The 22,643-nt window shown below is 42.5% G+C and overlaps 1 protein-coding gene across 2 annotated transcripts in view; it reads left to right on the top strand.

The window, feature by feature from the left end:
• The window catches only part of FSTL5 (follistatin like 5), a 1,228,096-nt gene that overhangs the window by 517,776 nt on the left and 687,677 nt on the right, over positions 1 to 22,643 (top strand). The window contains exons 1-2 of one of the 2 annotated variants that reach the window (XM_077279444.1): positions 5,279 to 5,401; positions 7,400 to 7,648. In XM_077279444.1, coding sequence (XP_077135559.1) covers positions 7,507 to 7,648 — 142 coding nt within the window. In that variant the 5' untranslated portion in view covers positions 5,279 to 5,401; positions 7,400 to 7,506. Of the gene's footprint in view, positions 1 to 5,278; positions 5,402 to 7,399; positions 7,649 to 22,643 lie in introns of those variants that run through there. The other variant, XM_077279443.1, reaches the window with a different exon arrangement.

Raw genomic sequence — 22,643 nt, 5'->3', positions numbered from 1 at the left:
TTCGCCCCCAATTTTTTATATTCCCAAAGGTAACATAAGAAATTTTTAACATAAGAGACTTTTCAATGCAAAATTGGCTGGAATTAAGATAGGACACCATGTCGTGTTTGGAGAGCCCCTGATGTACCTAAACAGTAGAAACCCCCCACAAGTGACACCATATTGGAAACTAGCCCTCCCAAGGAACTTATCTAGATGTGTTGTGAGAACTTTGAACACACAAGTGTTTCACTACAGTTTATAACGCAGAACCGTGAAAATAAAAAATCCTTTTTTTTCCACAAAAATGTTTTTTTTAGCCCCGGTTTTGTATTTTTCCAAGGGTAACAAGATAAATTGGACTGCAAAAGTTGTTGTCCAATTTGTCCTGAGTACGCTGAAACCCCATATGTTGGGGTAAACCACTGTTTGGGCGCATGGGAGAGCTCGGAAGGGAAGGAGCACTGTTTTACTTTTTCATCGCAGAATTGGCTGGAATTGAGATCAGATGCCATGTCGCGTTTGAAGAGCCTCTGATGTGCCTAAACAGTGGAAACTCCCCAATTCTAACTGAAACCCTAACCCAAACACACCCCTAACCCTAATCCCAACCATAACCCTAACCACACCCCTAACCCTAATACCAACCCTAATCCCAACCATAAATGTAATCCAAACCCTAACTTTAGCCCCAATCCTAACCCCAACCCTAACCCCAACCCTAACCCTAACCCAAACCCTAACTTTAGCCCCACCCCTAACTCTGACTTTAGCCCCAACCCTAACCCTAACTTTAGCCCCAACCCTAACCCTAACTTTAGCTCCAACCCTAACCCTAACCCTAATGAGAAAATGGAAATAAATACACTTTTTAAAATGTTATTATTTTTTTCCAAACTAAGGGGGTGATGAAGAGGGTTTTGATTTACTTTTAAAGCGGGTTTTTAGCGAATTTTTATGATTGGCAGCCGTCACACACTAAAAGATGCTTTTTATTGCAAAAAATAGTTTCGTTGATGATGCTGTGTGGCAGCTCGTTTTTTGCAGAACACAAGATGATGTTTTCAGCGGTACCATTGTTATTTACTGTATATCCGTCTTTATGATCATGTGTTATTCCACTTTTTGTTTGGCGGTATGATAATAAAGCTTTGTTTTTTGCCTTGTTTTTTTTTTACGGTGTTCACTGAAGGGGTAAACTAGTGGGACAGTTTTATAGGTCAGGTCGTTGCGGACACGGTGATACTAAATATGTGTACTTTTATTGTTTTTTTTTTAATTTAAAGAAATGTATTTATTGGAACAATATATATATATATATCTTTTTTCTTTATTTAGGAATTTGTTTTTTACACATGTAAATATATTTTTTTTACTTTTTTACATTGCCTCAGGGGGACATGACCATATAGTGACAGATCGCTGATCTGACACTTTACAGTGCACTGTGTCAGATCAGCGATCTCACAGGCAGTGCAGGGAGACTTGCTGGCGCATGCTCTGAGCAGGTGCTTGAAAGCCACCTCCCTGCAGGACCGGGAAGGCCCCCCATGGCAATTTTGGATTCGGGCCTGCAGGGAGGAGGAGGTAGAAGACCATCAGAGCAACACGATCAAATCGTGTTGCTCTGGGCATCTCAGGGAAGCACGCAGGGAGCCCCCTCCCTGCGTGACGCTTCACTATCCCGCTGGAACACTGCAATCATCTTTGATCGCAGTGTACTGGGGGTAATGTGCCAGGAGCGGTCTGTGACCACTCCTGGCACATAGTGTTGGATGTCAGCTGTGATAGTCAGCTGACACCCAGCCCCGATCGGCAGCACTTTCCTTATGAGCGTGGCTGATCGGCAATGATGTACTATCCCGTCGGTGGTCATATGGGCCCATACCACCTCAACGGGGTAGTACGTCCGATGTCAGAAAGAGGTTAATGCTACATGCAAATGTCATATGAGACACAAACATTTTATGTTACACACCTTCAGTGGGTATGGAAAGCCCTTCAAATTTTTCACTCTTTCATTGCAGACATTTGGTAAATTCTTAAAAGTTCATTTTTTCATATTAATGTACACTCTGCACCCCATCTTGACTGAAAAAAAACAGAAATGTAGAAATTTTTGCAAATTATTAAAAAAGAAAGACTGAAATATCACATGGTCATAAGTATTCAGATTCTTTGCTCAGACACTCATTTAAGTCACATGCTGTCCATTTCCTCGTGATTTCCTTGAGATGGCTCTACTCCTTCATTGGGGTCCAGCTGTTTTTAATTAAACTGATAGGACTTGATTTGGAAAGGCACACACCTATCTATATAAGACCTCACAGCTCACAGTGCATGTCAGACCAAATAAGAATCATGAGGTCAAAGGGACCGGCCAAGGAGCTCAGAGACTGAATTGTGGCAAGGCACAGATCTGGCCAAAGTTACAACAGAATTTCTGCAGTACTCAATGTTCCAAAGAGCACAGTGGCCTCCATAATCTTTAAATGGAAGACATTTGGGACCACCAGAAGTTTTCCTAGACCTGGCCGCCCAGCCAAATTAAGCAATCGTGGGAGAACAGCCTTGGTGAGAGATGTAAAGAAGAACCCCAAGATCACTGTGGCTGAGCTCCAGAGATGCAGTAGGGAGATGGGAGAAAGGTCCACAAAGTCAACTATCACTGCAGTCCCCCACCAGTCAGGCCTTTATGGCAGAGTGGCCCAATGGAAGCTCTCCTCAGTGCAAGACATATAAAAGCCTGCATAGAGTTTGCTAAAAAGCACATGCAGGACTCCCAGACTATGAGAAATAAGATTCTTTGGTCTGATATGATGAAGATACCGCTTAGAATTATCACCAAAAAGTTGTATGTGTGGAGAAAAGCAGGCACTGCTCATCACCTGACCAATACAATTCAAACAGTGAAACATGGTGGTGGCAACATCATGCTATGGGGTGTTTTTCAGCTGCAGGGACAGGATGACTGGTTGTTATTGAAGGAAACATGAATGCAGCTAAGTACAGTGATATCCTGAATGAAAACCTCTTCCAGACTGCTCTGGACCTCAGACTTGGCCAAAGGTTCACCTTCCAACCAGACAATGATCCCTAAGCACACAGCTAAAATAACAAAGGAGTAGCTTCAGAGCGACTCTGTGACCATTCTTGACTGACCCAGCCAGAGCCCTAACCTAAACCCAATTGAGGATCTCTGGAGAAACCTGAAGATGGCTGTCCACCAACATTTACCATCCAAACTGACAGAACTTTAGAGGATCTGCAAGGAGGAATGGCAGAGGATCCTTAAATCCAGGTGTTAAAAACTTGTTGCATCATTCCCAAGAAAACTCATGGCTGTACTAGCTCAAAAGGGTGCCTTTACTCAATACTGGGTAAAGGGTCTGAATACGTATAACTATGTGATATTTCCATTTTTCATTTTTAATAAATTTGCAAAAACTACTATATTTCTGTTTTTTTTCAGTCAAGATGGGGTGCAGAGTGTACATTAATGAGAAAAAAATGAAGTTTTTTTAATTTACCAAATGGCTGCAATGAATCAAAGAGTGAAAAATTTAAGGGGTCTAAAATCCTTTCCGTACTCACTGTATATGCAGAATGCTTGTTACACACACATATGTACATATGTATAGCACACATACATACATGTATAAACAGAACACATACACAGAGCACATACATACAGACATACTTTGTGTTTATCGTGACATTGACGACTATTTTATCATAACTGGTTTATGACTCTAACTTTGGACTACAAGGGCTATGCACTAACTTTAGTCATGTGCATCTTATCAGTAAAAGCTGTGCATTGAGTAACATCTGTGTTTTTCATTCAATTGGCAGCAATGCATTTTTCAACACAGAACATGTAGGTTAAAAGTTACTGGCAACATTTGCAGTTGCACATAAATTGCACACCTGTTGAAAGCATGTGACACTTGCTGGCACCTCATGAATATAGTGGGCTCCACAACACATGTGCATTAGGAGGACAATAGAGCCAAACCTGATAAACATTTAAACATTTTTTAAAAACTAGTGTAAAGAAATGCGTGAATGATACAGTGTTATAAACATGGTATCAATCATTACTTTCTGCTGGACTCGTCACTATGGGTAATTTTGATTCTATGCTATACATATTGGAAAATATGGGGGATTTCCAAGTGGAGTATTAAAAAAGCTCATACACTTTTCTCGTCAGGTACTGTTCACATATGAAAGATTTTCAGCACTTTCATAACTAGAAAAATATCAGTAAACAATGATTGATTCAATTTTGTAACAAATTTATCAACTGCCCTGGAGAAAAGACTTGTTAAGTTAATCTACGAGAAGTGGTTAGCTCAGTATATTCTAATTTAATGCTTTCAAGAACAGATACAATCTCTTGAAAATTTGGATAGCAAATCGTATAATGTAAACGGAAATGGGCATTAAGAAGCTAAACTACCGCATTGCTCCACAGATAGAATGTTGTTGGAATGATTAGAAATGTGTGTTGTGGATGTTACCTTGACGTGAGAGTCATGTTTAACTACAGTCTGAGCTCATTCTGTAATAGTCATGCATAATTACTGTCAGATGACTTTTGTTCTTCTCATTCTTCATATAAAGACAACCGTACATTAGCCGGACGGTCAAATAAGGCAGCCTTCTCAAATTTTTCTGGCTATCAAGGTTAATTATCTGCAAATACAAAATGAGCATAGTATAATATGTCATGTCTGCTTAACAGCAGGCTGTTAGAAAGCTATTAGGCGCTATGCTGGATGAATATGCAACAAAGTCAGGGGAAAATATATATTTTTCATTCTATTATGTTATTAAATATTGAAACAGGCAAATCCAAATCATGGAACTTTTTAAAATGAAAACAATATGTGATATTTGCGCTATGTTCACCTATATGAAGCCATAAATAGTTAAAATACTGGGAAATGTCATAAACAAGGTTCCCCACACAGGACTGTGATTAACAAGATGTGTTTACCTTAATATCAAAGAAAAGGAAATCTGTGTCCTAGTGCTGACATGCACATTCCCTGATGAAGGAGTCAGTGACTCTGAAACGCGTAGGATTAGTTGGTCCTGTGTGCTACTCGTAGCTCCGTAGCTCCGCAGCTTTGCAGCTGGTCATGTGTACACATCACATGACTGTGACATCACACAAGGTCCTGCACCTTGTCGGCTTTAGCTATACACACGCGGCCACCACTGCCTGTGCACGGCAGTTACCAAGCTCTGGGGGAGTACGCTAGTCACCGGCCGGGACAGCATCTCCTATACTTGGACATTTTTGGAACAGAGATTCAGAGAAGGCTTCAGATACCAACCCTTCAGCGCATGAGTGAAGGACCTTTCCGCATGTCAGCACTAGGACACAGATTTCCTTTTCTTTGATATTAAGGTAAACACATCTTGTTAATCACAGTCCTGTGTGGGGAACCTTGTTTATGACATTTCCCAGTATTTTAACTATTTATGGCTTCATATAGGTGAACTTAGCGCAAATAACACATATTGTTTTCTTTGATTAACCATTTCTGGGACGATTGGGAGTGATTTTCGTCCATATATTTGCTGCTTATTCACCTGGAGCAATTAAGCAGCGCCGTATGGTTCATTTTTAGTCAACTTTTTAAAATGCTTTGGATTTGAGTATAGTACTTTGATTTTGGTTAAAAAGGTTTTTTGTTATTCCAAGATATTTATTGGTGTTTTTAATTTAAATTCTTAATATATCTTCATAACAACCTCCAAGACATATTGGAAACTTTATTTGAAAATTCACATGTTTTGTTATAAATATTTTTATCTCAATTTGGCAGACCTCAACTGCCAATTAGAGGTAGTTTAGAAACTCCCTACATAATTTCTTAGTAGAGTCTACTGTAGAAACATGTGCTTCAACCTTTAAACTTACTCTAGTGGTGGCAACAGGTAGAAAAAAGTCATCATGTGTGAAACCTGCTGCCATATTGCAGTGATTGTCTCAGTTGGTCCCTGACCTTGAAGGCACAGCACCATGCACCAAAACCAATTAATGATGACATGCTGAAAAGTGGAAATTCTCTTTAAAGAAGACCTGCCACCAGGTCAAAAGCAGGAGCGTTTCTGAACTTATTTTACTCCATCCGCTCACTGAATGCTATAAGTTTTGTTGCTTTTTTTATTTAACCATATAGTTGAGGATATAGTCTTTTTGAGTTTTTGCTAATTTATATATTTTTCCAATGGAGCGTAGCTCACAGGATAATAATTCTGAACAACCTAAAAATACCCCCTACAGAAATCTAATAGTGATACCCCCTTGATAAAGACCACAAAAGTTATCACCAAAAAAAGACTCATATCTTTGGAATAGTATGGTAAAATATAAAGCAGAAAACTCAGGGGAACAGTAGAAGTATAATAAATGCAACAAAAATGAACACTTTTGACCTGGTGACAGGTCCTCCTTAAAGAGGTTGTGCCACCATAAAGTATACATTTAATTAGGCAGAAAATGTGTAAATAAATGATTTTGCAATTTACAGCTATTAAAATGATGCTCTGCTCAAAAAGTAACAACCTTTCATCTTCTGAAATGAGCCTCCTGGCATTATTCTGTCTGCAAGTTTTATCCTTCCTCCCAGTAGCTGAGCAGCCGGCAGTGCATGTCCAGTTCCTGTTATCATAAAGAAAAGAGTTCCTCCACCTCTATACCTCCAGCTTGTGCAATGTATGCCAGAAGCTCCTTGTGCTCACAGAATGCGGGGAAGCATGTGCATTGATGGCACTAACACTTCCTGCACTCACTCAGGTCTGGCAGCTGGGTGAGACCATTCTATCACACTGGAGGTGGAAGAACTCTTTGTTATGAGGATAGGAAGTACACATGGGCTGCCAGCTGATCGGCCACTGGGATGGATGGGCGGACACATTTTACAGAGAAAAAATACCAGAGGGCCTATTTCAGAAGGAAAAAGGTTGTTATTTTTTTACCGTAGCATAATTTTGAATACCTGTAAATTGCAAAAACATTCAATTACACATTTTCTACTTATTTAAATGTATCCTTTCTGGTGGCACAGCCCTTTTAAGTCTGCTGCTACACAAAAAACTTTAACACTTTCAGTTATATACAGGTAACCATTAAATCAATGACTGGAATCCAATTGCTTTCTTTAAAAAGTTTATGGTCGTGAAGAAACTTTACAACTTACTTCCACCTAGGAAACAAATGAAGTTGAATGAAGTGTGTAAGATGTCCAATTCTCTTGTTAGACTCCTTAATTGATTGATATTGTTAGGAAACAATTTCCCATCATAATGCATTGTAAATAAAGAAAAAGTAAAAAAAAGAATAATATATTATAGAAGAGAACTTAACAAAGCTAATTTGTTGTATATTTTTATTTCATAGGTTCTTTTGGTCAAGCAGATGGGCGTGTATCTTGTGAAAATAAGTACTGCGGTCTTGGAAGGCACTGTGTAATCAACCAACAGACTGGTCAAGCTGAATGTGTATGTATGGAGCACTGCAAACCTCATTATAAACCAGTCTGTGGTTCAGATGGAGAATTCTATGAAAATCATTGTGAAGTCCACAGAGCTGCTTGTCAGAAAAAGCAAAAAATTATCATGGTACACAATGAAGAGTGTTTCTTTAAAGGTAAGTTGCAAAATAAGCAAAATGTGACGATATATTTTCTCAAAAATTGCACACTGTCCACTAAAATTTTTGTGGTGATTAGTTTTATTTTTCACATGAACAGTTTTAGAGAAATGGTTTATAAAGATGATGCAAAGATCAAAATCTATTTTTTGTTGGTTCAGACAACATCAGCTATAAAGCAGTTTTCCAATCTGAAGCACTTTCGTTATATGCACTAGATATGCCAAAAATATCTGAAAGACCCAAGTTCCACAATTGTGACCCACAAATCTCCAAACTGGTGACTTGTCTTTTACTGCCATGAATTGGGAGATGGCTGCAAATGCGCAACTTTCTCCATTCATGTCAATAAAAATATTATATGTTTATAGAATAGGAACTCACACAATATAAATTGTGACAAAATCACTGGCGCCGTATGTGAGGGGAGATATATGTCGCAAAGGTAATCTCTCATCATGTGAAAAATATAAGTTTTTCTCCAGCATTATATGTGTTGAGAGTAGATCAGTCATTCCCAGGGTCTGGCTTTCATGGTGAGTAGGTCAAAGATGGGTGAGATGCCTACTCACCATATCTCCACTTAAGGGTCTGGTTGGAGGGTGTTTAAGGGTCTAGCCAGTGTTTTTTTTCTGTCTTTGTTGTTTTGGAGGACGGAAGCCTCCAGGCTGAGCTCCAGAGAGAGCTTCCATGCGTGTTTGTCCCAGAAGGCAGGAGCCATACTGAGAAGGACTTTGTAAGGAATTTTTATTTTCAGTTGTCCAGAAAGGCTGTGTTTTTGTTTCTATTTTGGGCTTCACAGTTTATGAAGTAATAAACCACCCAGAGACTTAAACTAAAAGTGTTCCTGTGTCTACCCGAGGGAGCAGCTAAGGCCTCTTTCACACATCAGTTTTTATCCGTCAGGCACAATCCGGCTAATTTTTGAAAAAACAGATCTGTTGCAAATTGTGAAAAACTGAGTATTGATTAAACATATAATGTAAAAATGTATCACTCACTTGCCTGATCCCTTCCATTACATTAAAAAAGAATATTTATTAATTCTGTCAATCCCAGACAGCTTTAAAACATTGCTTGTGTTAACCAAAGAAAATGATCACAGCACTGTTCTTCAGTGCACATGGTATGACATTGTGTGTGAAAGTGAAATAGTACATTTTTAGTTCCAGTAGCATTGCTCAAAATTCAATTGCGGCTGTAAGCCTTGATAAAGCCCATGGGCATATTTCAGAGAGCAAGTTAAAGTTTAATAATGACAGCTATTCAAAACTCACCAAGATAAGTGTCTAGCGTTATTCAAATGATTGGCAAGACAGAATGTCTTAGATGGATTCTAAACACATCTCTATCAGAAGAATAAAGGGATTTCTGTTTTTTAAAGATCTAATTTCTACACATGTACCAAGCATTAGACCATTGAAGCATGACTTTTAATGTTAAAAATATTGTCAGAGTCCATCTAACCTTTCAATCCAATAGATGTTTTAGTAAAATTAGAGGTATTACCTAAACTATTACACTACTGAAGTGTCAGGGAATTCTATAATCATAGGTTTAAAAAATTGCTTTGCAAAGGTTGAGTTGTAATAACATTACATTATGTAGAAAATTGTATTTTCAGATTGGTGTCAAGTTACCATGGAAGAAGTATCAGTAAAATGTCTTCAAAGAAATGTTCCAAAATAAATTGTAAGCTTTATTTTAACCAGAATTGGAAGGTGGAGAGGAGTTTGCAAAGTAGACAACCACCTAGGTCTCAATCTATTAAGCAATGTAATGACTTTATATTTCTTTGTAAAACCACTAAGTCATAATCGTGATTTTGCTCATACTGCATGCTGTAGGTACAAAAGTACAATAATAATAATAATAATAATTTTATTTATATAGCGCCAACATATTTCGCAGCGCTTTACAAATTATAGAGGGGACTTGTACAGACAATAGACATTAGGGCATAACAGAAATCACAGTTCAAAATAGATACCAAGAGGAGTGAGGGCCCTGCTCGCAAGCTTACAATCTATGAGGAAAAGGGGAGACACGAGAGGTGGATGGTAACAATTGCCTTAGCTATTCAGACCAGCCATAGTGTAAAGGTACCTTCACACGAAGCGACGCTGCAGCGATAGCGACAACGATGTCGATCGCTGCAGCGTCGCTGTTTGGTCGCTGGAGAGCTGTCACACAGACCGCTCTCCAGCGATCAACTATGCCGAGGTCCCCTGGTAACCAGGGTAAACATCGGGTAACTAAGCGCAGGGCCGCGCTTAGTAACCCGATGTTTACCCTGGTTACCAGCGTAAAATCTAAAAAAAACAAACAGCACATACTTACATTCACGTCCCCCTGCGTCCACTTCCTGACTGACTGAGCGCCGTACAGTGAGAGCAGAGCGGTGACGTCACCGCTGTGCTGCTTTCACTTTCACTTTGCGGCGCTGAGTCAGAGGAGGAAGCAGACTGCAGGGGACGCAATGTGAGTATGTGCTGTTTGTTTTTTTTACATTTTACGCTAGTAACCAGGGTAAACATCGGGTAACTAAGCGCGGCCCTGCGCTTAGTAACCCGATGTTTACCCTGGTTACCAGTGTAAAATATCGCTGGTATCGTTGCTTTTGCTTTCAAACACAACGATACACAGCGATCGGACGACCAAATAAAGTTCTGGACTTTATTCAGCGACCAGCGACATCACAGCAGGATCCTGATCGCTGCTGCGTGTCAAACGAAACGATATCGCTAGCGAGGACGCTGCAATGTCACGGATTGCTAGCGATATCGTTATAATGTCGTTTCGTGTGAAGGTACCTTAAGGCTGTGTGCACACGTTGCAGATTTGGGTGCAGAATTTTCTGCACAAAATCTGCATCTCCTGGCAGAATCCGCAGCTGCGTTTTTGATGCATTTTTGCGCGGTTTTGATGCGTTTTTTGCACGGATTTTCTGCAGTTTTTACCACTGCGGATTTCTATTAATGGAGGGGTGCAGAAATGCTGCAGAAACGCACAAAAGAAGTGACATGCACTTCTTTGAAATTTGCAGTGTTTCTGCGCAGATTTTTCTGCACCATGTGCACAGCTTTTTTTATTCACATTGATTTACATTGTACTGTACATCACAGTGCAGATCTGCAGCATTTCTGCAGCAGAAAAAAACTCTGCAGATCTGCACTAAATCTGCATCGTGTGCACAATGTCACGGGAAGACTAGGTGGGCAAGAGCAAATAACCCGGGCCCCTGCAATTTCCCTCAGACTAGGGAAATCCTGACTGACCCTCTACCTAGAGTTTACACTGATGGTGTGCATGTCTAGGCCTCGAACCTCACCCTGTCTCCTGTTTCAACCCTAGGCTGAACCACCGCACACCACCCAGTGAATCGATTATACACCAATACCCACAGTTAGCACAGACAAGGATAAAGGAAAAAATATACACCACGCCGCAGTCACTCAGGAATACACAATAAGTGCACAGGGCAAAATAAATACAAATATAGGAAGGAATAAATAAGACAAAGGGAAATACACCACCAGCAACGATACTCCAACTACTAGCTCACCACTCCAGACCGAGATAACAACGCACAAGACAGAAGCTATAATCGGTGACGCCCAATGTTCAGGGGAACTATTTAAAGGCAGTGGGCATGGCCCAGCATCCAATCCGAGCACCAGGTAAATTAACCCCGGACCAGCTAGATAAAATCTAGCCGACGCCAATGAGCGCATAGAGGTCAAAAGCGGAATTACCGCTGTCTGTCGAACGACCTGGTCTGAACAGCGTCCGACATGACAGTACCCCGCCTTCTACGAGGCCCTCACGGCTTATAGGACCCGGCTTGTCCGGATGGCGGCGGTGAAAAAACCTGACCAGCCGATCCACATGAACATCCGAGGCTGGTACCCAGGACCTCTCCTCAGGCCCATAACCACGCCAGTGTACCAAGTACTGTAAAGTGCGGCGCACTACACGAGATTCAACCACCTTGGAGACTTCAAATTCCAAATTACCATCCACCAAGACTGGAGGTGGCATAGGCGCCGTGTCCACGGAACCCACCACCTTCTTTAAAAGAGACCTGTGGAACACGTTGTGTATCTTATACACCGTAGGAACCTCCAATCGGTACGCTACTGGGTTAATGACGGCGGTGACCCTAAATGGACCAATAAACCGTGGACCCAATTTAAGGGATGATATTTTGAGTCTTATGTTTTTTGTGGATAACCACACCCAGTCATCCACACTCAGGTCCGGACCTGGCACATGCCTACTGTCAGCCACACATTTGTACCTAGCACCCACACTCAACAGGAGCTGTTTAACTCTCCTCCAGACTGATGATAATTGTGCACCTAACTGGTCTTCCTCCAGGACGCCGGAAGAGCCCCCTTGACTCAAAGTACAAAATTGAGGATGAAGTCCGTAAACACAAAAAAAGGAGACTCCCCAGACGACTCCTGGCGGTGATTATTGATGGCAAACTCAGCCAAAGGAAGAAACTTTGACCACTTGTCATGATCCGTTCCAGGGTTTATTAGTGTCTGCCCTTTTTTCTGGACGGCTCATGTCAAGGGTTAACTGTGCTCTGCCTCATTCTGGGTTCAGGTTTGCTGTTTAGCTCCCATGAATCTTGCTGGCAGTGTCAGCTATAGTTCTGCCTTCGGCGTGTTAACTTGACCCTGCTGGTAGCTCTTGACTTGCCCTGCTGTGAACCCTGACTTGTCCTGTGTCTGTAAACTCCCTCTGTCTCCCATTTTCCCAGTGTTTCTCTGTCTGTTTATCTGCTTGATTCTCCGGTTCTGATCCCCTGGCTTGGTTTTTTACGCTGTTGCTGTTTGTCCCTTTTGTACCGTATATTGCCCGTTCTGGTTTACTGATCTCTGGCTACGTTCTGACTATCCATCTGTCTTATCCTATAAATACTGTCCTGCTATCTCGTGCTTTTGACTCGGCTTGCCTGACCACTCTCTCGCCACTAGGAGGCGTCTGTTCTGCTTTCCTGTATTAGTTCAGCCCGATCCATCTAAACCATTCATTGTAGAGGTGGATGCATCAGAGGTGGGAGTAGGGGTGGTGTTGTCCCAGGGACCTGTTACTTTGACCAACTTGAGACCATGTGCCTTTTTCTCCTGTAAGTTTTCTTCTGCTGAGAGGAACTATGATGTTGGGAACCGGGAGTTATTGGCCATAAAATTGGCTTTTGAAGAATGGAGGCATTTTTTGGAGGGGGCGGTTCATCAGATCACGGTGATTACTGACCACAAGAATTTGTCTTATATTGAAACTGCCAAACGGTTAACTCCTAGACAGGCTAGGTGGTCACTTTTTTTCTCTCGTTTTCATTTTTCAATCACTTTTCAGCCTAGTTCCAAGAATGTCAAGGCTGATGCCTTATCTCACAGTTTTGATCCGATATCACCCCTGAACCTCCTTCCTCCATTCTTAAGCACGGGGTGGTTGTTGCGGGGGTATCCTCTGAATTGGAGCAGGAGATTCGAAAGGCTCAGTCTCTTGCTCCTCCCTCTTTGCCTGACAATAAGCTTTTTGTCCCAGTTCAGTACCGATTGAGGATTCTCCGGGAGTTCCACGATTCTGCTCTTACTGGTCACCCGGGGATCTCTGCCACCCGGAAAGCTATTGCTAGGCTGTTTTGGTGGCCCTCCATGAATTCTGATATCATTGAGTTTGTGTCTGCTTCTGATATCTGTGCCCGTGCTAAGAGCTCCCATAACCGTCCGGCCGGGGAATTGGTGCCATTGCCAATTCCAGATAGACCTTGGACTCATTTGTCCATGGATTTTATCACTGATCTCCCTCCTTCCAATGGCAAAACTGTAATCTGGGTAGTGGTTGACAGATTCAGTAAGCAAGCGCATTTTGTACCTCTGGCAGGATTGCCTAATGCTGAGACACTTTCTAGATTGTTTGTTGAACACATTGTACGGCTGCATGGTGTGCCTTTGAATGTGGTTTCTGATAGAGGAGTACAATTTGTGTCCAAATTTTGGAGGGCATTTTGTAAAAGATTGGGTATTTGTTTGACCTTCTCCTCTGCTTACCATCCTGAGACCAATCGGCAGACAGAGAGGACCAATCAGTCACTTGAACAGATTTTGAGGTGTCTTGCTATGTCTCAGCAGGAAGATTGGTGTTCTTCGTTGCCCGTGGCTGAATTTGCATTTAATAATCGGATTAACCAGTCCACGGGCACCTCTCCATTCTTCTGTAACTATGATTTTCATCCCCATTTTGGTGAATTTTCTAGGCTGGATTCAGGATGTCCAGGGGCTGATACGGCAGTGCAACGGTTGGGGGAGGTGTGGAGGGAGGTCCAGAAGAACATTGGGAAGGCTCAGGGCAAACATAAACTTTTTGCTGATAAGCGACGGTCTGTAGGACCTATGTTCCTGGTAGGAGATAAAGTGTGGTTGTCTACCAAGAACATTCGTCTAAAGATTCCTTCTGCTAAGCTGGATCCCAGGTTTATTGGTCCTTACGAGATCATTGAGGTGGTCAATCCAGTTGCCTTTGTTTTACGCCTTCCTCAGTCGCTTCGGATCCCCAATGTGTTCCATAAGTCCCTTCTTAAGTCCATTGTACCATCTTCCGCTGGGCCTCCATCCCCTCCACCTCCTGTCTCTGTGGATGGTCAGACCGAGTTTGAAGTAGAACGGATCGTGGATTCTCGCATGGTTTGTAGTTCTCTTCAGTATTTGGTCCATTGGAGGGGTTATGGTCCTGAGGATCGATCTTGGGTCCCGGCACGATCTGTCCATGCTGATCGATTGGTCCGGGCATTTCATGCACGTTATCCTGGGAAACCTGGGGGTCCGGTGGCCCCCCTTGAGAGGAGGGTACTGTCTTGATCCGTTCCAGGGTTTATTAGTGTTTGCCCTTTTTTCTGGATGGATCATGTCAAGGGTTAACTGTGCTCTGCCTCATTCTGGGTTCAGGTTTGCTATTTAGCTCCCATGAATCTTGCTGGCAGTGTCAGCTATAGTTCTGCCTTTGGCGTGTTAACCTGACCCTGCTGGTAGCTCTTGACTTGCCCTGCTGTGAACCCTGACTTGTCCTGTGTCTGTAAACTCCCTCTGTCTCCCATTTTTCCCAGTGTTTCTCTGTCTGTTTATCTGCTTGATTCTCCGGTTCTGATCCCCTGGCTTGGTTTTTTACGCTGTTGCTGTTTGTCCCTTTTGTACCGTATATTGCCCGTTCTGGTTTACTGATCTCTGGCTACATTCTGACTATCCATCTGTCTTATCCTATAAATACTGTCCTGCTATCTCGTGCTTTTGACTCGGCTTGCCTGACCGCTCTCTTGCCACTAGGTGGCGTCTGTTCTGCTGTCCTGTATGTGCAGTCTTACTTTCCTCTCAAACTCCCCCCAGTGGAGGTTGCACTGTACTGCACTGCAGCAGCGTGACACCACTCCTCCTGGTTATTTGAAACAAAACAGCGTAAGTACTGTTCCAAATTTTGGTTCATACGCTCGGTCTGACCATTAGACTGAGGGTGAAACGCCAAAGAATGAGACAACTTGATCCCCAGCCGTGAACAAAATGCTTTCCAAAATTTTGCCACAAACTGAGACCCCCTATCAGAAACGATGTCAGACGGAACCCCATGAAGTCTGACGACCTCCTGCACAAATACCTGAGCCAGAGTCTTAGCGTTAGGCAATGAAGGCAAAGACACAAAGTGCGACATTTTTGAGAACCGATCAACAATCACCAAGATGACCGTGTTCCCAGCTGAGGAGGGCAAGTCAGTGATAAAATTCATGGAGATTTCCATCCATGGCTTACTAGATACCTCGAGAGGAAGTAGTGTGCCAACAGGACGGGAGCGAGGCGTCTTAGTCCTGGGGCATGTGGTGCAAGCTGACACGTATGAGACCACATCCTGTCGGATCTTGGGCCACCAAAACCGATGTGACACCAACTCCAAGGTACCCCTAACCCCTGGATGGCCAGCCAGGACAGCATCATGATGCTCCGCCAAAACCTTTAAGCGGAGATGAAGCGGTACAAACGTTTTGTTGATGGGAAGCTCAGAAGGTACCTCCTCCTGGGCCTCGGCAATCTCAGCCTCAACCTCGGTAGTGAGAGCCGAAACCACAACACCCTTTTGGAGGATGGGTACTGGATCTTCCCGAGGCTCTCCCCCCGGAAAACACCTGGACAAAGCATCCGCCTTAGTGTTTTTAGAACCAGGTCTGTAAGTGACAACAAAGTTGAACCGCGTGAAAAACAATGCCCAGCGAGCCTGCCTGGGAGACAGATGCTTGGCAGACTCCAAATAAAGCAAATTCTTATGGTCGGTAATAACAGTAACCTGATGAACCGACCCCTCCAAGAAGTGTCGCCATTCCTCAAAGGCCAATTTGATTGCCAACAACTCTCTGTTGCCGATATCGTAGTTACGTTCGGTGGGCGACAGTTTCTTGGAAAAATAGGCGCATGGACGCAAACCGCTCAAGGATGAGCCTTGTGACAGCACCACCCCCACACCAACCTCAGACGCATCGACTTCTACAACAAAAGGTTTCGATACATCCGGCTGAACCATAATGGGAGCCGAAACAAACCTGTTTTTAAGAGATTCAAATGCGCACACAGCAGCCTCAGGCCAAACGGAGAAATTTGTACCCTTTTTAGTCATATCAGTTAGCGGTTTAGCAATGATAGAAAAATCCTTGATAAACTTCCTATAGTAGTTAGAAAACCCAAGGAACCGCTGAAGTGCTTTTAGGTTATCAGGCCGTTCCCAATGCAACACCGCTTGCACCTTAGCGGCGTCCATTTTAAACCCTGAAGCAGACACAATATAGCCCAAGAAAGGCAACTCCTGTACCGAAAATACACATTTCTCCAGTTTCACATATAGCTTATTCTCTCTGAGAAGCTGTAACACCTGCCTGACATGATCTAAATGAGTATCACGGTCGCAAGAATATATGAGGGTGTCATCTAGGTACACAATAACGAATTTCCCCAAAACATGCGAGAACACATCATTTATGAAATGTTGAAACACTGCAGGTGCGTTAGTCAACCCAAATGGCATCACCAAATTTTCAAAATGACCCTCAGGGGTATTAAAAGCCGTCTTCCACTCATCACCTTGACGGACTCTTATGAGGTTGTCCGCCCCCCCCCCGAGGTCAAGCTTGGTAAACCACTTAGCACCTGCCACCTGGTTGAACATATCCGGTATGAGTGGCATAGGATATGGATCACGAACCGTAATTTGGTTCAACTCCCTGAAATCCAAACACGGGCGTAATCCGCCATCTTTCTTCTTCACGAAGAAGAACCCTGCTGCCACAGGCGAGGATGAAGGCCTGATGTGCCCTTTGCTCAAACTTTCAGCAATGTAATCCTTTAATGCTTGTCTCTCTGGACTGGAGATGTTAAACATCCTTGCTTTAGGCAATTTGGCCCCTGGTTTAAACCTGATAGTACAGTCATAGGGACGATGTGGCGGCAACTCTGAACAACCCTTCTCAGAGAACACATCCACAAAATCCAGAAGTGACTCCAGAACGCTTGAAGTCACAGCAGACACACATGTGGCCAGGCAATTCTCCTGGCAGAACTCGCTCCACTGAACTATGTCCTGAGTTTTCCAGTCAATTACTGGGTTGTGCATAGACAACCATGGAAAACCCAAAACCACCTGAGCAGGAAGATTCCTGAGCACCTTACATGTAACCTGCTCGGAATGTAAAACCCCAATGTGGAGTTTCACCTCAGCCACAAATTCAGTAATCTCCCCCTGTGAGAGAGGAGCAGCATTGATGGTGACCACGCGGATAGGATGAGGCAGTTTTTCAATCCTAAAACCTGCTGTGCGCGCAAACTCCTCATCAATGAGATTTGTGGCTGAACCACTATCCACAAAAACAGTAATTGGCAGCTCACTGCCAGCGATAATAACCTTAGCAGGGAGCATGCATTGAGAAACCACCATAGAGGATATACATAAGCTCAGATTGGTCTCCTCCAAACCCTCTGAGCTTAGAAGTTTTCCGCCGTTGCGTTTTTCTTAGACAGCAGATGACAGATGTTAATAAAATGACTAGTTTTACCACAGTAAAAACAGGCTCCCTGCTTCCTGAGCTCAGGGGCTCGACGCTTCACATGTGACACCCCTGCGATTTGCATAGGCTCCGTGGGCTCACCTGCAGCAACCTCACGTGAACCTAAACCCTCTCCCATAGGCGATATCTCATGTCCCCCTGATGCAAACGGCGATCAATGCGGACAACCAGATTCATAGCGGAGTCTAGAGAAGTAGGAGTCTCGTACATCAGAAGGGCTTTTTTAACCCTTCCAGAAACCCCATGAATAAACTGACTCCGCAGCGCTGGATCATTCCACTGTGTATCGATCGCCCAGTGACGAAATTCAGAACAGTAATCCTCTGCAACTCGCTCCCCCTGGCGAATAGTGCATATCTTAGATTCTGCTAGAGCCATTCTGTCAGGCTATTCGTAAATATTTCCAAGAAAGGAAAAAATACTCTCCACAGAGTCAAATGCAGCAGAATCGGATGGCAAAGAAAACGCCCATGCTTGGGGATCCCCGCTTAACAATGACAACACCAGGCCCACACGCTGAGCCTCATTACCCGAGGAGATCGGGCGCATACGGAAATATAGTTTGCAAGCTTCACAAAAAGAAACAAATTTACTGCGTTCCCCAGCAAATTTTTCAGGCAAAGGAAACTTAGACTCAGCAAGTCTACCTGTCGCTCCAGCTTGCACATTAGATACTGCTAGTCCTTGTTGCTGCACTGCCCCCCTCAACTCAGTGACCTGTAGGGACAGCGCCTCCAACTGGCGGGTTATGGAAGTCATGGGATCCATGACAAAGCAACAAAAAAAAAAGGAAACCCCCTTTTTTTGTTTTAAAGGCCGATTTTAATGTCACGGGAAGACTAGGTGGGCAAGAGCAAATAACCCGGGCCCCTGCAATTTCCCTCAGACTAGGGAAATTCTGACTGACCCTCTACCTAGAGTTTACACTGATGGTGTGCATGTCTAGGCCTCGAACCTCACCCTGTCTCCTGTTTCAACCCTAGGCTGAAACCACCGCCCGCCACCCAGTGAAACGATTATACACCAATACCCACAGTTAGCACAGACAAGGATAACGGAAAAAATATACACCACGCCACAGTCACTCAGGAATACACAATAAGTGCACAGGGCAAAATAAATACAAATATAGGAAGGAGTAAATAAGACAAAGGGAAATACACCACCAGCTACGATACTCCAACTACTAGCTCACCACTCCAGACCGAGATAACAACGCACAAGACAGAAGCTATAATCGGCGACGCCCAATGTTCAGGGGAACTATTTAAAGGCAGTGGGCATGGCCCAGCATCCAATCCGAGCACCAGGTAAATTAACCCCAGACCAGCTAGATAAAATCTAGCCGACGCCAATGAGCACATAGTGGTCAAAAACGGAATTACCGCTGTCTGTCGAATGACCTGGTCTGAACAGCGTCCGACATGACACACATAGCCTAAGGCTCGGGTATTCATGTAAAGCTGCATGAACCAGTTAACTGCCTAAGTATGTAGCAGTACAGACACAGAGTGCTATTAACTGTATAAAGTAAATGTGAACATGATGTGAGGAACTTGATTATGGTTTAAGGGTTTTTTTTGTTTTTTTTTAATGGGCCACACAGAGATAGTTAGGTTAATGCGTTGAGGCGGTAGGCCAATCTGAACAAATGAATTTTTAAGGGCACGCTTAAAACTGGGGGGATTGGGGATTAATCGTATTAACCTAGGTAGTGCATTCCAAAGAATCAGTGCAGCACGCGTAAAGTCTTGGAGATGGGAGTGGGAGGTTCTGATTATTGAGGATGCTAACCTCAGGTCATTAGTAGAGCGGAGTGCACAGGTAGGGTGGTAGACTGAGACCAGATAGAAGATGTAGGGTGGTGCTAAGCCATGGAGTGCTTTGTGGATGAGGGTAGTAGTTTTGTACTGGATTCTGGAGTGGATGGGTAGCCAGTGTAATGACTGGCCAAGGTAGAGGCATCGGTGTAAGGGTTGGTGAGGAATATGATCCTAACAGCAGCATTCAGGACAGATTGGAGCGGGGAGAGTTTGGTAAGAGGGAGGCCGATTAGTAGAGAGTTACAATAGTCCAGACGAGAATGAATAAGTGAAACAGTAAGAGTTTTTGCAGAGTCGGAGGTAAATAAATACCCATCGGACAATACCTGCCTACGTACAGATCCGCACACACAACCCCGCACACACACACACAGCCCAGCACACACCCACGCACACCTCCCCGTAGACCCCCACACACAGAAACACACACAGCCCCGCAGGCACCTGCAGACCACCACAGACACACACAGACACACACAAACACCCACACACAGACACACACATCTTCTCCGCACACATACACAGTCTCTGCCTACACACACGGTCTCCACCCACACACTCTTCCCCCTCTGCAGCATTTCTCCCACACAACTTTGCAGCAAAACCGCAGATCTTTTTAAACCTTTCGGTTCTGCTGCGGATTTGACTGAATCAATGGAAGTTAATGGGTGCAGAAACGCTGCAGATCCGCAAAAGGAATTGACATGCTGCGGAAAATAAAATGCTTATTTTCCGCAGCATGTGCACAGCTTTTTTGTATTTCCCATTGATTAACATTGTGTGCACAATGCACTGCGGATTTGAGGCAATTCCGCACATCCAATAACGCTGCAGAAAAGCATCTAAATCCATAACGTGTGCACATACCCTTAAAGTTTATTACTGAGTGGAAGTCCACCTGGGTTTTCCATGATAAAATTTTGGGCAGTTAGGAGATAAATATTGAGTGGAACATGTCTGATCATTTTGTTACTATATATTTTATAAACTAGGTATCAGGTACCAAACAATGTGCACATTTACATTACTTTATGATTAAATTTGTAAATATCAGTAGAACATTGTCAGGAAAATATCTATCATAATAATTACCTTCATATAACAATCAAACACATCTCCTCTTTAATAATTACAGTCTGTTTCAAGTCATACATTTACTTTATTTTGAAGTGCATGATACATTATACTTGCATGCTAAATAAATGAGACTCGTAAGAATCCCGTATCATCTATTAGATCTCATTTAATCTGTAATTAGTAATATCTGGTGTACACAGTGTGTATTGATAATCAAAAACATTATGTGCATCAACTTTAATGATTGAATAGCCATAATAAAAGCTATACACAGCAATAAACCAATTATCGTAAATGTGGACCTCTTGTAAACCAGCACGTTTTTAGGAATTACTTTGGTTTTATTATGAGGATTTGTATAACATATGTATAGTCATATGTATTCAGCAAACTCATTCTGGAAAGTCATATTTGGAATACTTTGTGGATTTTCACCAAAAGATGTTTGGTAATGGAAATCGCTATAGATTTTACACATATTTGTCTCAAATTGCCTTAATTTTTTGATAAATAAATCAATGTTTAAAGGGAATCTGTCACTGCATTTGAACTATCTAAACTATTAATAAGGGCATACAGGTTATATAATTCTGAAAACAGCTCTACCTGTGTGTCTCATATCAGATGACTTGTTTCTGAGAAATCATCTTTTATCAGTATATAAATGAACACTTTCAGGCTATGGGGCGGATGGTGCCTGGAGATAACTCTGCCTCCAGAACTTGTTTTACATGGAGGGGAGTTACCAGTGTGATATGTAATGGCTGCTCATTGGTCTTCTGATCTCACTGCAGAGCTGTGTGTGATTATAACTGACACATCTGCAGGTTCCTCTTGGTTTCCATCTCACAGGCCGAAAGAGTTCTTGTAATATTGTTGAAATGCAGTAGAGCTCAGAGAGCTGCAAAAATGTGTTTGCAAGAAGACAAAGTTTATTTCTTCTGTTCTGCCCTAGTTATTTTCTCACACTGGTAACTCCCTGTCATGTAAAACAAGCTCTGGAGGCAGAGTTATCTTCCAGACACCAACCTCCACAGAACCTGGAAGATGCCATTTATATAAAGTTATACAAGATGATTTATAAACAGTAAGGAATCTGATATGAGGCATAGAGGTAGGATGCTTTTTCAGCAGTCTATAACCTGTATAACCTATATGCCCAAATGAATAGTTTAGGTTTAGATTAATCATTTAGATAGGCTAGATGTGGTGACAGATTCTCTTTAAGGACTTCAACATTAACTGTTGGACTGTTCACTCTAAGACGCCGACACAAGTATCATGATCACTTCTCAGCTTAGATAAATATGTTTTCCCAAGCCTATTAGTCGCTATTCCTGGTATTGCAACTTTTCCAATTTAAGTAAGGAGGATATGCTGCAGTGCCAGAATCAGGTGCCCATATAAATCAACTGCTCAGTCCATGCAAGCAATCAATGGAAAATCTGATTCCCAGGAGCAACAAAGCTATTTGTTTCAATGCCATCTATTATTCAGTGCGACCATCCTAATTAACTTTTTTTTAATAACTATAGCCATATGAAGGCTTCGTTTTATTTGCAAAACAAATTACAGTTTTGAATATTACCATATATGTACTGAAAAAAATTGAATGGATGAAATTATAAAATTAAATTCTGTAATTTCTGGGGGTGGGGGTGTTCATTTTTATATTGTTCAATAATTGGTAAAAATAAACTCACAAGATACCAAACCTATACATACATTTAAAAAAATATCTATTTTTTGGAATAGCATAATATGTTGGAAAAATATAATAAAGTGCACACAGTATTATTATTATAAGTAGTAGTATTGTCTTCATCAACACAATCTGCAACAAGTAAATTTATAGTACAAAAACACAATGCATTTAGAACACAAGCTAACCCAACCAAAACTAAAACAAAAAACCCACTATCCTCAAAAATTCCAAATCATACACTACTTAACATAATCTGTTCTTCAGGTCCCAAACATT

This window comes from Ranitomeya variabilis, chromosome 1 (genome assembly GCF_051348905.1).
Source record: "Ranitomeya variabilis isolate aRanVar5 chromosome 1, aRanVar5.hap1, whole genome shotgun sequence".
Classification (NCBI taxonomy): domain Eukaryota; kingdom Metazoa; phylum Chordata; class Amphibia; order Anura; family Dendrobatidae; genus Ranitomeya; species Ranitomeya variabilis.
Note: the sequence above shows the minus strand (reverse complement) of the source record. Positions and strands in the feature narration are given on the sequence as shown.